General features: G+C 31.4%; 1 protein-coding gene across 3 annotated transcripts in view; it reads right to left on the bottom strand.

Annotated features, from left to right (window-relative positions):
* LOC114328250 (histone-lysine N-methyltransferase EHMT1) overlaps nucleotides 1-12,949 on the bottom strand; it is an 88,619-nt gene that overhangs the window by 73,836 nt on the left and 1,834 nt on the right. For all 3 annotated transcript variants that reach the window (XM_028277049.2, XM_028277047.2, XM_028277048.2), the window contains exon 3: nucleotides 4,493-4,671. In XM_028277049.2, coding sequence (XP_028132850.2) covers nucleotides 4,493-4,671 — 179 coding nt within the window. The remainder of the gene's footprint in view (nucleotides 1-4,492; nucleotides 4,672-12,949) is intronic.

Genomic DNA, 12,949 nt, shown 5'->3' with positions numbered 1-12,949 from the left:
CTTAATAATGATGCTAGGGAGAATAATGCTCTATTCCACGCAGCTATCCTTGCTGAGACCTCTTTTTATATGTGGTTGTCATATGTGGTTGCCGCCGCTAGATATTTAAACTCTTTTACTACTTACTTCGAATGTACTATGTTCTGCCTAACTCTTTGTCTTGGATTTTTGGTTATTAGCATGTATTTCATCTTCTCTTCGTTTTGTCGAAGGCCCAGACTACTTGTTTCTTCCTCGAGATGTCAAAACACCCCCTTCACGTCTCTTGTAGAATGAACGACTCTGCCTAGGTCATCAGCAAAGTCCAACAATAGTTTTGATCCTCGATTCGCAAATCGCCCTGTCAACTTAGATGATATTTTACTTTTTACATATTCTAAGGCCAAATTGAATAGCAACGGTGATAAAGGGTCTCCTTGTCTAAGTCCTGTTGTTACACTTAGTCTTTTATATTTTTGTTGTCAGTAATTTAAGACATTTTGAAACACAAAATTAAAAGTAATTCAGGTACATTTATTGAGAGCCACAAATAATCCTTTAAAGAGCCACATGTGGCTCGCGAGCCACAGTTTGGCCACCTCTGACATATATGATGAAATCATATATATCATAGCAAAAACAGACACTGACGAAACAGGTTTAAAGCTGACACACACTTTGAATTTGACGGTGGCGATGTCGATGATGCTTTTGCAACTGACAAAGATTTGCCTAAAGAAGATGCATCGCACATACAACCATCCATCGAGTAGCATTCTTGACAAGAAGAATCCAATAAAGTAGATTGCATGATCTTACGCAGATTAAGAAATGCAGCCCTTGTAAAATGTGAAGCGTCAGTAAAACAAACAAAGATTTCAGTATATTTTAAACCAAATTAGACAATAATAGCACGAACATAAATTCCTCTTGTATTATTAAAAAAAACATACAAATGAAATTTAAGAGTTATATTATCAATTTTTATCTTTTTTTAATGTTCTGTTAACCGTCTTTTCGATTATCCGTCATACCCTTGGTCCGGTGCCCTGACGGATAAACGAGGTTCTACTGTAATAGCATATGAAGATGATCTAGTCATCCTAGCAAAGACGAAGATGATACTTCTAAAAGCAGTTGAAAATTAGATAAGGAAGCAAAGAGAATATAGACCAGGAAGGATCTGTTTTTAGGTGGATGTGAGAGGTGGCATTCTCGGATTTTTGCGGATAAAGTTAGGTGATAACTTCGTTAATAATAATTGACTTATGCTCCTTCTTAAATATGTCCGGAACATTAATAAAAAAAATAAAATATTTAAAAATTTCAAAAAATTTCGTTTTTTTTTTCTACTTTCTTTGCATATAACTTTAAAACGATTCATTTTGGAACAAAATCGTATAGGAATAAAACAAAGATAATTAAATTTTCTATCAGATACGATTGGTTAAAAATGTCTGAATTTATCACCCTTGCTGCAAAATAGCAATAAATATAAAATAAGGGGGTAAAACAAGCCTGTCCTTATTTAATGTTTTTCCATCACTTAGGCTACACTTGGAACCTTCCTAATTCGCTTAGAAAATTTTTGTAATGTGCTAAAACCGTCTACCAAATTTCATTAAAATTGACTTACTAGATTTTGCATAATAATTTTGCAATCTAAACTTTTTTAAAAAAATTAAAATTTTTTAAAATCTTTCACAACAAAAACTAGAACATACAAAGATTTGTCAATTTTTTTACATATAAAAAAGCACTCCACCTATCTAATGCACTTTACAGAATTGAAATCGGATTATTTAAACAGCCTCAGCAATGTTTTAAAGTTAAAACAATTTTTTGGCTTATAAACAAATTAGTGCTGTGGCCAGGAGGGGGTGCTACGGGCTCTTTTATTTAGATGGACTTACCCAAGTTTTTTTTATGTATTTTGACCCGTAGCGCACGAATTTTTTGGGTAACAGTTGATCCGGATGTCGATAAGATTGTTATAAACAAAGAACTTGAGGAATTACATAACATCGATTTTTCGCAAAATAAAACATTTTTTGTATTTTTTGGGTAATTCTAAGCAAAAAATGTTCTTACAAGTTCTTTCGTAGGATGCATAGTTTTCGAGATAAACGCGGTGGAACTTTCAAAAAATCGAAAAATTGCAATGTTTGAACGAGAATAACTTTTAATTAATTAAAAAATAAATATTAGCAATTCTGCTGACAGCATTTGAAAGTTTAAGTCAAATTATACCGGTTTTAATTATTTGCATTGCCAAAAATTAATTTTTTTATTATTAAATAAAGCTATTTGTTTATAATCCAAAAAATTGTTTATAATTTTAAAACATTGCTGAGGCCCCTTAAATAATCCGATTTTAATTCTGTAAAGTGTATTAGATAGGTAAAGCACCTCTTTATATGTAAAAAAATTAGCCAACTTCTAATTGGTCTACTTTTTGTTCAGAAAGATTTTAAAAAATTTGAACTTTTTTAGAAACATTTAGATTGCAAATTTATTATGCAAAATCTATTAGGTCGATTTTAATGAAATTTGGTAGACAGTTTAAGTAAGTTATAAGAATTTTCTAATCGAATTACTAAGGTTCTAGGTGCCACCAAAGGGGTTAAGAAACATCGAATAATAACAGGCGTATTTTGCCCCCTTATTTTGTACTTATTGCTATATGGCAGAAAAGGTAATACCTTAAGACATTTTTGACCAGTCGTATATCATACAAAATTCAATTATCTTTATTTTATTTCTCTACGACTTTGTTCCAAAACGAATCGTTTTAAAGTTATAAGCAAAGAAAGCAGAAAAAATCGATGTTTTTCGATATTTTTAAATATTTTAATTTTTTTATTAATGTTCCGGGCATATTTGAGAAGGAGCATAAGTCGATTATTATTACTGAAGGTGTCACCTAACTTTATCTGCAAAAATCCGAATGCCACCTCTCACATCCAAAAATAGACGTTTTTTTTACATATTAGTCCTGGTCTAATATGGCTAAAGATAAACCAGCTTAAAACAAAATATATGACAATAATTGGCAAGGATGACACAACTTAAAAATATCTAATAACAAGGAACTATAAACTTGAAATTGTATCCAACTTTAGCTAATTAACAATAATAAGTAACAAAGGAAGGTCTAGAAGATGGCTGGATGATGTAAAAGAAGATATAAGAACAATGGATGTTAAAGACTAGAAAGTTCAGTGTAAGGACAGGAAGAAATGGGAAAAAGTCAACAGCAGCAAAGACACGCAGCAAGATATAAATGACATAGAGAAGAGTAATCCACCCAAGAATAAGGTTTTGAATGCCACCTACAGTCTGAAAAATGAAAGAATACCCTGAATACCCATGAACGATCATATCAAGCACATATTTTGGATTTGCTGCCTTTTTCTATAAATAACAAACGAGAGAGATAGATTATTAAGTGTTGTCTACTAAGCAAAACCGTTATCCAAGATATACGCAGTTACATATTTATAATTGACAGAGTGAGACGGCGATACAATTGTTCAACGTAGTTATATTAATTTAGTAGAAAATTTAAACTTACACTTGACTATTTCTGTACTTCTAATGTCATTCTTAGAAAAACATTCAACATCAGTAGAGATAATGATTGTGTAAACTACTATTCGAGTAATCGTGCTGGTCAACTATAATCTGACAGATTCAATTTCTGTCACTTTGACAGTGAAACTGGGTTAGGTTCGGTAGAGTTTATAAATTTTAATAATCAGTCCTATTTACTTGAATAAACTCAGTTATTTTAAAAGCTATTTTGATATTATATTATAATATTTTTGGTTTGGTAAGTATTTATTTAATTAAAATAAGTCAATAAAATTTGTAAGTAATCATCTGTCAATATGGTTAACTTCTGTCTATGAGTTTGCCAAACGTGTACATATTACTCTGACTTTTCAATCATAGTGTATAAAATTACAGATTAGTACATTTTTACCAATGTACATTTATTTGCAGATGTCTGGAAAATGATCTGGATACCAAAATGATCTGAATTCATTAAGTTTACTTTCATTTAAGTCACTTAATGCAGCTGACATAAACGACATTTTTTAAATTCCTGTTACTATTTACGTCCACTTGCAACTTTAACATGGAGAAATTCATAATACTATATTTGCTTACTCATTATTTTTGTATTATTAATCTATATCAAATAATTAATTACGGTAGTAAAAGTAACATTTATTACCCATAAATATATTATAGGTATTATCAGAAAAAAAAACCATCACAAAAAATTTTTGGCACATTTACGTAGCGAAAAATAGTACAGTGGGGTAGTAGTCCCATCCGTTTTTTTACAGTATTAACTTAGTTTAGACGTTGTTTTGAATAGACATTTTTGATTTGATTCGTATGCATATCATCGATGACGCATGGGTATTCTTTCATTTTTCCTACTGTAGTTACCTATAGTCTCTAGGTATGCTTAATGAATGAATGAATGAATATGTCTCCTTACCTTCAGTATTACCTTCAGCTACATAAAAATGTGTCTTTTGTGTGCATAGACATAATCTTAATGCTAGCTCTGGATTTTCCCTCATTAATATTGTGGCAGGATGGCCCGGAATGTCTTCAACCTGATCAGCAATGTTTGGTGCTGGATCTGGAGTTGCTTCAACTACTTTCTTAATTGGACTGGAAAGCAAAAAATGATTTATATGACAATAAAAATAAATATGTGATAAATCTTCAGTTAAACCCTAAAATTACTTTTTATTTACATTAAATTAACGTAATGATAAAAGAACACTATTAGGAGTGGTATACAGTGATGAGTGCGTTAATAACTGGCAAAATAACACAAAAGATGGGCAACATAATGCGTTGTGAAATAAAAAGAGATGAAACTAGTAGAGGTGGGAAATTATCGGTATAAACCTATAAAACCAGTTACAATAGTTTCCCACCTTTAGACGTTCACTATTTTTTTCGTTTCGACTGACACAAATAAACGTCAAAATATGACAAGGTAGTAGCTGAATATTTTTTGGTTGAGGGAATGGGAAAACTGTGTCTGTTTAATTTTTAAATTAGTTTTTAAATAAAAATATTTTAAAAATTAAAGTCAAATTATTAAGAGGATGGGTACGTATTTTCGGCTGCAATGCTATTCAAATGGGGATCCATTTTTTTCGAATCCTGAGAAAACTAATAAGTATTTTTGAAAAATTTAAACGCAGAATGAAAGATTACGATATTGGCGAGGGCCGAAAGTCCCTGAGAACTTCTATAATGTTTATTTTAATAAGTTACAGGGGTGAAACTAAGAGAAAATTTAGTGTGATATTTAATTTAAAATATCTCATTCAAAATAAACTTTTTATTTATTCTAAGGGACTTTCGGCCCTCGGTAATAATATAGTCTTTCATTCTGCATTTAAATTTTTCAAAAATATTTATTGGTTTTTTCAGGATTCGAAAAAAATGAAAACAATGTCCGTGGTAATATTTCCAAATCTATATTTGTCATACAACGCACTCAGTCGAATAGAATATTGTCAGCATACTGTCAGTCAGACAGTGACAATCAGTGACAATTTTAAATATTTGACATGGCATCGGGAATATTTTGAGTTGTTGATTAAATAAGTAATATGTATTGGTATATTATAGTGTATTTGATAAATAATTGATTTAAGACGTGAACTTAATAAAAAGTTATTTATTGTGTATTATTTGTGGAAGATCCAAGCAGAGAATACATCAGGATAATATATTCTGTGATCCAAGTATTTTGTTGTTAAAGATGTTCAAAATTGTAAGCGTTCCATAGTAACAATATATTATTAAAAAATCACTTTAACACTTTTCCTCTTTTCTCGATTGAGTATTAGTTTTTGTTGTACATATAAATTATTACAATCACTGAATACATAGTTAGTGAAAAAATTTATCACATTTATTAACTGAATTAATAATTTGCAATTATAAAAATAACAGTTATCCAAGAACATTCAAAAGCCATCTCTTTAAATTAATGATGACATTTTCAAGTAGAATGACATTTTAGTAATGTTTACATATCCATACCAGTGTGAATTTTAGTACACGTAATTTGCCGTGTAAAGACAGAAAAAGTAGGGATACCCGTAAAATATTTGCGAATTATGTACCGATGGCCTTAACTCATTAATCATAATCTTTGTTTTTAATTTATTTATGGACAGTCTTGCATCCAAACTCACTCATTCTATTTGTTCTAACAGCTCCGTCAAAATTATTTAAAATTTAAAAAACGTTAATGTCACGTTAACATCATACATATGACTAAAGTCAACTAGCCCTTAGCTAACGTCTAAAGGTAAGAAACTACCTTGGGTGGTAATGTTTTATAGGTTAATACTGAGATTTCCCACCTCTACTATTTTCATATCTGTTTATTGCACAATGCATTATGTTGTCCATCTTGTGTTATTTTGCCAATTATTAAAGGACTCCTCACTGTATAAGGTATTGGCAAAAACTATAGGAACTAGAATAAAAACCTATGAAACAGAGATAATAGGAATAGCACGATAGGAATACCACGCTGGTTTCAGAGAGGGAAGAATAACACCTGATCAAATTTTTAAGTTAAAATTATTACAAAACAATAGTTATGAACAATATCTACGCTTGCATGTGCTCTTTACTGATTTTAACACATCTGCTACCGAGCCACATTGATTTTTCCCATAGACTATTAGCCAGGGATCGCACTGCACGTAATGTCAATTTAAATAGCTACGGTATGTGAGGACAAAACTTTAATACCCCCTTGGTAGCGAACAGGTTAAACAAACCTACAACTGTATCTTACAAAACAGACTAAATGAAGCAATGAGATCACTAGGAATATCAGAGAAACTGGTATGATTAGTTAAAAGGATGCTGACTAACACATTCAATAAAGTCATGATAGAAGGAAGTATTTCAAATAATTTTAATGTCAATAGGGGATATAAACAGGGAGATCCCCTGTTGATAAACTTAGTCAACCTAGTACAAGAAAATACAGGGTGATTGATTAGTAGGGTAAAGCTCAATAGATCCGCTATAGTAATAGATAGCAATAAAAGTTAATAACAAAAATTGTAGCCAACTTTGAACTTCACATTACAAAATTAGTTAGAATGTTACAGGGTGTTCGATAACACAGGGGCAGACTAAATTTATGTTTTTTTAAATGGACCACCCTATATTTTATTTTATATTCGAAATCCTGTTAACTTCTCCATCACAAAAATATAAAGGTTTGTTATGTTATACAGGGTATTTACAAAGTTATAACCAATTTTGTATGAAAATCGTAACAAGTTCAACTCCCCGTATAAATAAAAATAGGCACAACAGCAATGGTTTATTAATGCCATATTTTTTTATTGATTGTCAAAATTTTCAAGAATTATTGACATTGCTAATTTTCTTTATATCAAATACAGGGTGAGTCAAAACGCAAGTACATTATTTTCTCAGTAATGTTAAATGGAACACCCTGTATTTTATATCATTATTGAAAAGTAACATTACCGTACTTTAATTTTTATATAACATTCCCTATGTCCAAATTTATTAGTTTTCTAGATATTTTCATTTTTCAGAGCAAATTATTTTAGGTGTCTAAATTTATCTAAATTTCAAGTAAGCTATGACTGAATTGGCAATTGACGATTACTGATTATCAATCCGGTAATCAATGTAACAATGTAGCAAATAAAGAAATAAAAATAATTTATTAGTACCTAATACATTTTACAAAAAAAAACACAGCCACCACATGCAACATTTTTGAAACAATTAAAAACTACTTTTTATGTAAATGTAACAAATAAAGAAAGAAAATTAGTAATAAATGTTATAGAAAAACACACAAACACAAAATACAACATTTTGTGAAGACAATTAAACACTACTTTTGTATGTAAATGTAACAATGTAACAAGAACGAAAAATAATTTATCAGTAATACATTTTGCAAAAAAAAACATGTTTGAAAGAATTAAAAGCTACTTTTGATAAAATATTTTTAATATTTAATTACATAAGGTGTTCACAATTACCTCCTGACACATTTATGCACGCCTAAAAACGATCATTGAATGAACTACTTACTCTACGAAGCATTTGTAAATGAACACATCGAAATACACTTTGTATTCTATTTTTCAGCTCATCTCTTGTTGTTGGAGTTATTTTATAAACTTCATTATTAACGTAACCCCAAAAAAATCAGTCCAGTTTATTAAATTCTGGTGATTTGGGTGGCCACGCTAATGGTCCATTGAAAAATGAAAATATCTCGAAAACTAATAAATTTATAATCAACTATTTCTAATGGGAATAAGCCACAATTTTACCAAAAAAAAATGATTTTATTAACGTTTCGAAGCCCAAATTGGGTTTCGTTGACAAAATACAAAATACTACTAGAATAAACAAAAATGCTGTTGCTGAGTAAAAAAAATTCTTCTAATAATTTATTTAATCTGACTCATTTATACTGGCAATTCAGACATATATTATACATTTTAAAGTAGAAGAATTTAAAATGATATCGCCAATATTTAATATAAATATTTTAATAAATTTAGACATAGGGAGTGTTATTTAAAAATTAAAGTACAGTAATGGTACTTTTCAATAGTGACATAAAATACAGAGTGTTCCATTTGAAATTACTGAAAAAATAATGTACTTGCGTTTTGACTCACCCTGTATTTGACATAAAGAAAATTATTATTTATTTTGCTCAACAGGCCATGTAGGCCCTGGGCGTGAAAAACACAACTACATTTTTTTTTACTATACATATCTACAATATACAATATTAATTTGTCGATTTAAAAAATACATCATATAAATATATACATATATTTATATATATATATATATATATATATATATATATATATATATATATATATATATATATATATATATATATATATATATATATATATATATAGCATATAGCTCTCATTTTACAATTCATGGCACATTCATCTGTTACAATTTCTCTTGCGCTCTTCTTACCACTCCTCTCCATTCTTTTCTGTCTAATACCTTGTTTCTCCAGTTATCTATTTTTAATTCTCGTAAATCTGCTTGGACGCTGTCAAACCATCTTTTACGGGGTCTTCCTTTCCTTTTTTTCCCTACTGGTTTCCTGTTCAATATCATCCTGGTCATTCTATGGTTTTCCAATCTTTGCACATGTCCCAGCCATCTTATTCTATGCGCCTTTATTATTGCGGTGATTTTTGGTTCCGTATACAGCTCTTCCAACTCTTTATTTGTCCTTCTTCTCCATCCCATTTGTGTATTTATGCCGCCGTAAATTGATAGGAGAATTTTCCTCTCCCATCTTTCTAATCTTTCTTCATCTGCCTTTCTTAAAACCCATACTTCAGCTCCATATACAACCGTAGCTCTAATCACTGTCTTGTAAATTCTTTCTTTTGTTTTTCTTGAAACAAACTTCGACTTCATTAAGGATCTCAGCACTCCGTATTTCTGGTTGCCTTTTGTAATTCTGGATTCTATTTCTTTACCTTCATGTCCATTTTCCTTTACTTTCACACCAAGGTAAGTAAACTCTTCCACTCTGTCAAAACTGTATATGTAATCTTTCTCCCCTTGTATTTTTATAAACTCTTCATTGTCTTGCTGTGTATCACCCATTATCATGTATTTAGTTTTCTTTTCATTTATCTTTAGACCAAACCTATTTGCTTCTTTTTCTATCTTTTTCACAATTCTTTTCAATTCTTTCTTTGATTTTGCTAATATTGTTAGATCTTCCGCAAAAGCAATACATTGATGTTCGTTTTTAAATATGGTTTCTTCCATTTTTATGCTGCAATTCCTCATTATTACTTCAAGAACAAGATTGAACAACGTGGTTGACATCGGGTCACCCTGCCTGAGTCCTTGTTTGATTTCGAAGTCCTCTGAGATGTCTTTCCACACTACTTCGCTTTTCGTTTTTGCCAACGTCATTTCAATCAAGCTAATCAATTTTTTGGGGATTTGTAGTTGTTTCAGAGCACGCTACATTTCTTTTCTATTTATACGATCATATGCCTGTTTGAAATCTACGAACAGCGCATACAGAATCCTTTTGTACTCATAGCAATTTGCTTGTAATTCTTTTAGCGTGAAAATCTGGTCTGTTACCGAACGGTTGGATCGAAAGCCTGCCTGGTACTCTCCCACAGTATCCTCCATGTATTCGTTCAGTCTTCCACGTATGCATTGTGCTATTATCTTATACCCTGTCTCTAGGAGTGCTATTCCCCTATAATTTTCACATGTTTGTTTATCTCCTTTTTATGTATGGAGCAGATTCTAGCCAGCATCCAGTCATTTGGCATTTTTTCCTCTTCCCATATCTTTTTCACCAGCCAATATAGTTGCTCGTACAGTTGTTCTCCTCCTGCCTTTAATATTTCAGCTGTTATTTCTGTCGCTCCTGGACTTTTGTTCTGTACCTCTTGTTTTGTTGGCGTCCCCACTATCATATCGTTTTCTTCCATGTTCTGTGTTATGTCCATCTCGTCCTCTTCAACATTATTTAATAGCTCTTCGAAATATTTTTCCATCTTTCTACCACCTGCGCTGTTTCACTTATTAGTAATCCTTCTTCATTCTTAATATAGATGCTTCGGCTCTGATATCCTTTGTCCATTCTTTTAACCTCTTGGTAAAATGGCCTTATTTCTTTAGTTTGAAATTTTTCTTCAATTTCCTTTAGCTTATCTTCTTTGGATATTCTCTTCTTTCTCCTACATTGTCTTTTCATTTCCCTTCTTGCGTCCCTATACACATTCCTGTTATTCTCATTTTCTTTTAATAGCATTATTTGTCTAGCTCTCCTAACTGCTTCAGCTGCTTTTTCACATTCTTCATTATACCAGTCATTTACTTTTCCCTTTCTCACTGTACTGTTTAGAACTGCCTCATTTGCCTTCATTACTGATGCTTTTACTTTCTCCCATCTTTCTTCGATTTCCATTTCTTGTGCGCATGTTGCCAGTTCTATTTCTATTTTCTCTTTATATTTATCTTTTACTTCTTCACTTTTCAATAGGGTCGAATTGTATTTTCTCTTACCTTCCGTTCTTTTCCTTTTTCCCTTCCCGGTCGCACCCCAGTTTCTCATGCATGTCACTCTTACTAGGTAATGGTCTGAATTGCATTCTGCTCCTCTTATGCTTTTTATTTTTGATATAAAATTCATGTCCATTTTTTCTATTACTACATGATCTATTTGGTTAATTGTTTTTCCGTCTGGCGACTTCCATGTCCCTTTGTGGATTTCCTTCCGGCAGAGTTGTGTACTTCTTATTACCATATTTCTCTCCATTGCAAAACATACTGCTCGATGCCCGTTATTATTTGTTATATCATGTTTGCTATGTTTCCCTACTATGTTCTCATATATATTTTCTTTTCCAATCTTTGAGTTGAAATCGCCCATTATTATTTTCATATCGTATTTCGGTGTTTTTTCGTATTCCTCCTCTAGTTGCTCATAGAACATGTCTTTCTCATCTTCATCCACATCCTCTATGGGAGCATGCACATTTATAATGCTTATATTTCTTCTTTCCCCTTTCATACTTAAAGAACACAGTCTGTCAGATATAGGCTTAAAAGCTATTACCCTTGATTTCAAGTTTTCCTGTAGTATGAAACCTGTTCCTCTGGTTCTGTCTTTTCCACCACTTTTAAAAAAGGTTGTGCCCTCTACATCCACTATTTCACTTCCTAATTGTTTGGTTTCTTGTACTGCAAGCAAGTCCAATTTATATTTCTTGACTTCTCTTACTAGTTCTTTCAGATTGCCTGCACCATACGTCCCTCTCACATTCCACGTTCCAAAGTTTATTTTTCGTATATCTTTCTCATTTGCCTTAATCGTTGCCTCGTTCGTTTTACTGTTACATACTGTTTTTAGTTTTTTGAACTTTGCTGCACCTCAAAGCGGTTCACCTTGGCGTTCCACTTCCAGACTTCGTCGTTTACTGTCAGTTTCTGGAAACCAATTTTTACATTCTTTCCTTCTTCTTTCTCTTTTTTTGCTCGTTTTCTTATTCTTCCTTGTATTTCCCTTTCTATTTTATTCATATCCTCATTAATGTATATCTTTTCCTGGCCAACCTTTTGTAATTTGTTTTTATTTACCATTATCTTTTCTTTATCAGTTGCATTCTTCAGTTCCACCAGACAGGTTTTATTTTCTAACTTTGTTGCCCCCTTAATATTTATTTCCACCTGCAGTGTTTTAGCGCAGAAATCCTCTATCATTTTCTTTAATATATTCTGATCGTATGTACTTATGTCCATTCCTTGTATGATTACATTGTTTCTTCTCTTTTCTTTTTCCATTTTATCCATCCTCTCCTCCATTTTGTCCATTTTTTGCTTCAGATCATTATTTTCCTTTTTTATATGATCGTTTTCTTCCCTTAGTTCCTTAATCTCCTGTCTATACTGCTTCTGTTCCTCTTTCATTTCCTGAATGTCAGTGGTTAGTTTTGCTAACATTTCTAATACTCGATCCATTTTATCTTCCTCCAATTTTTCTCCCCCTTCGCCCCTCCGCCTTTTGTTTTGATTGGTCTCTGTATCATATTCATTGTCTCTACCCTATTAGCAATATCAATCAATCTTGAAAATTTTGACAATACGAAAAAAAATGTGTCATTAATAAACCACTGCTTTTTTGCTTATTTTTATTTATACAGGGAGTTGAACTTGTTACGATTTTCATATAAAATTGGTTATAACTTTGAAAATACTCTGTATAACATAACAAACCTTTATATTTTTGTGATGGAGAAGTTAACAGGATTTCGAATTTAAAATAAAATATAGGGTGTTCCATGTAAAAAAACATAAGTTTGGTCTGCCACTGTGCTATCGAACACCC

This window comes from Diabrotica virgifera, chromosome 8, assembly GCF_917563875.1.
Source record: "Diabrotica virgifera virgifera chromosome 8, PGI_DIABVI_V3a".
Lineage (NCBI taxonomy): Eukaryota > Metazoa > Arthropoda > Insecta > Coleoptera > Chrysomelidae > Diabrotica > Diabrotica virgifera.
The sequence above is the reverse complement of the archived record's forward strand: the minus strand, read 5'-3'. Positions and strand labels throughout refer to the sequence as shown.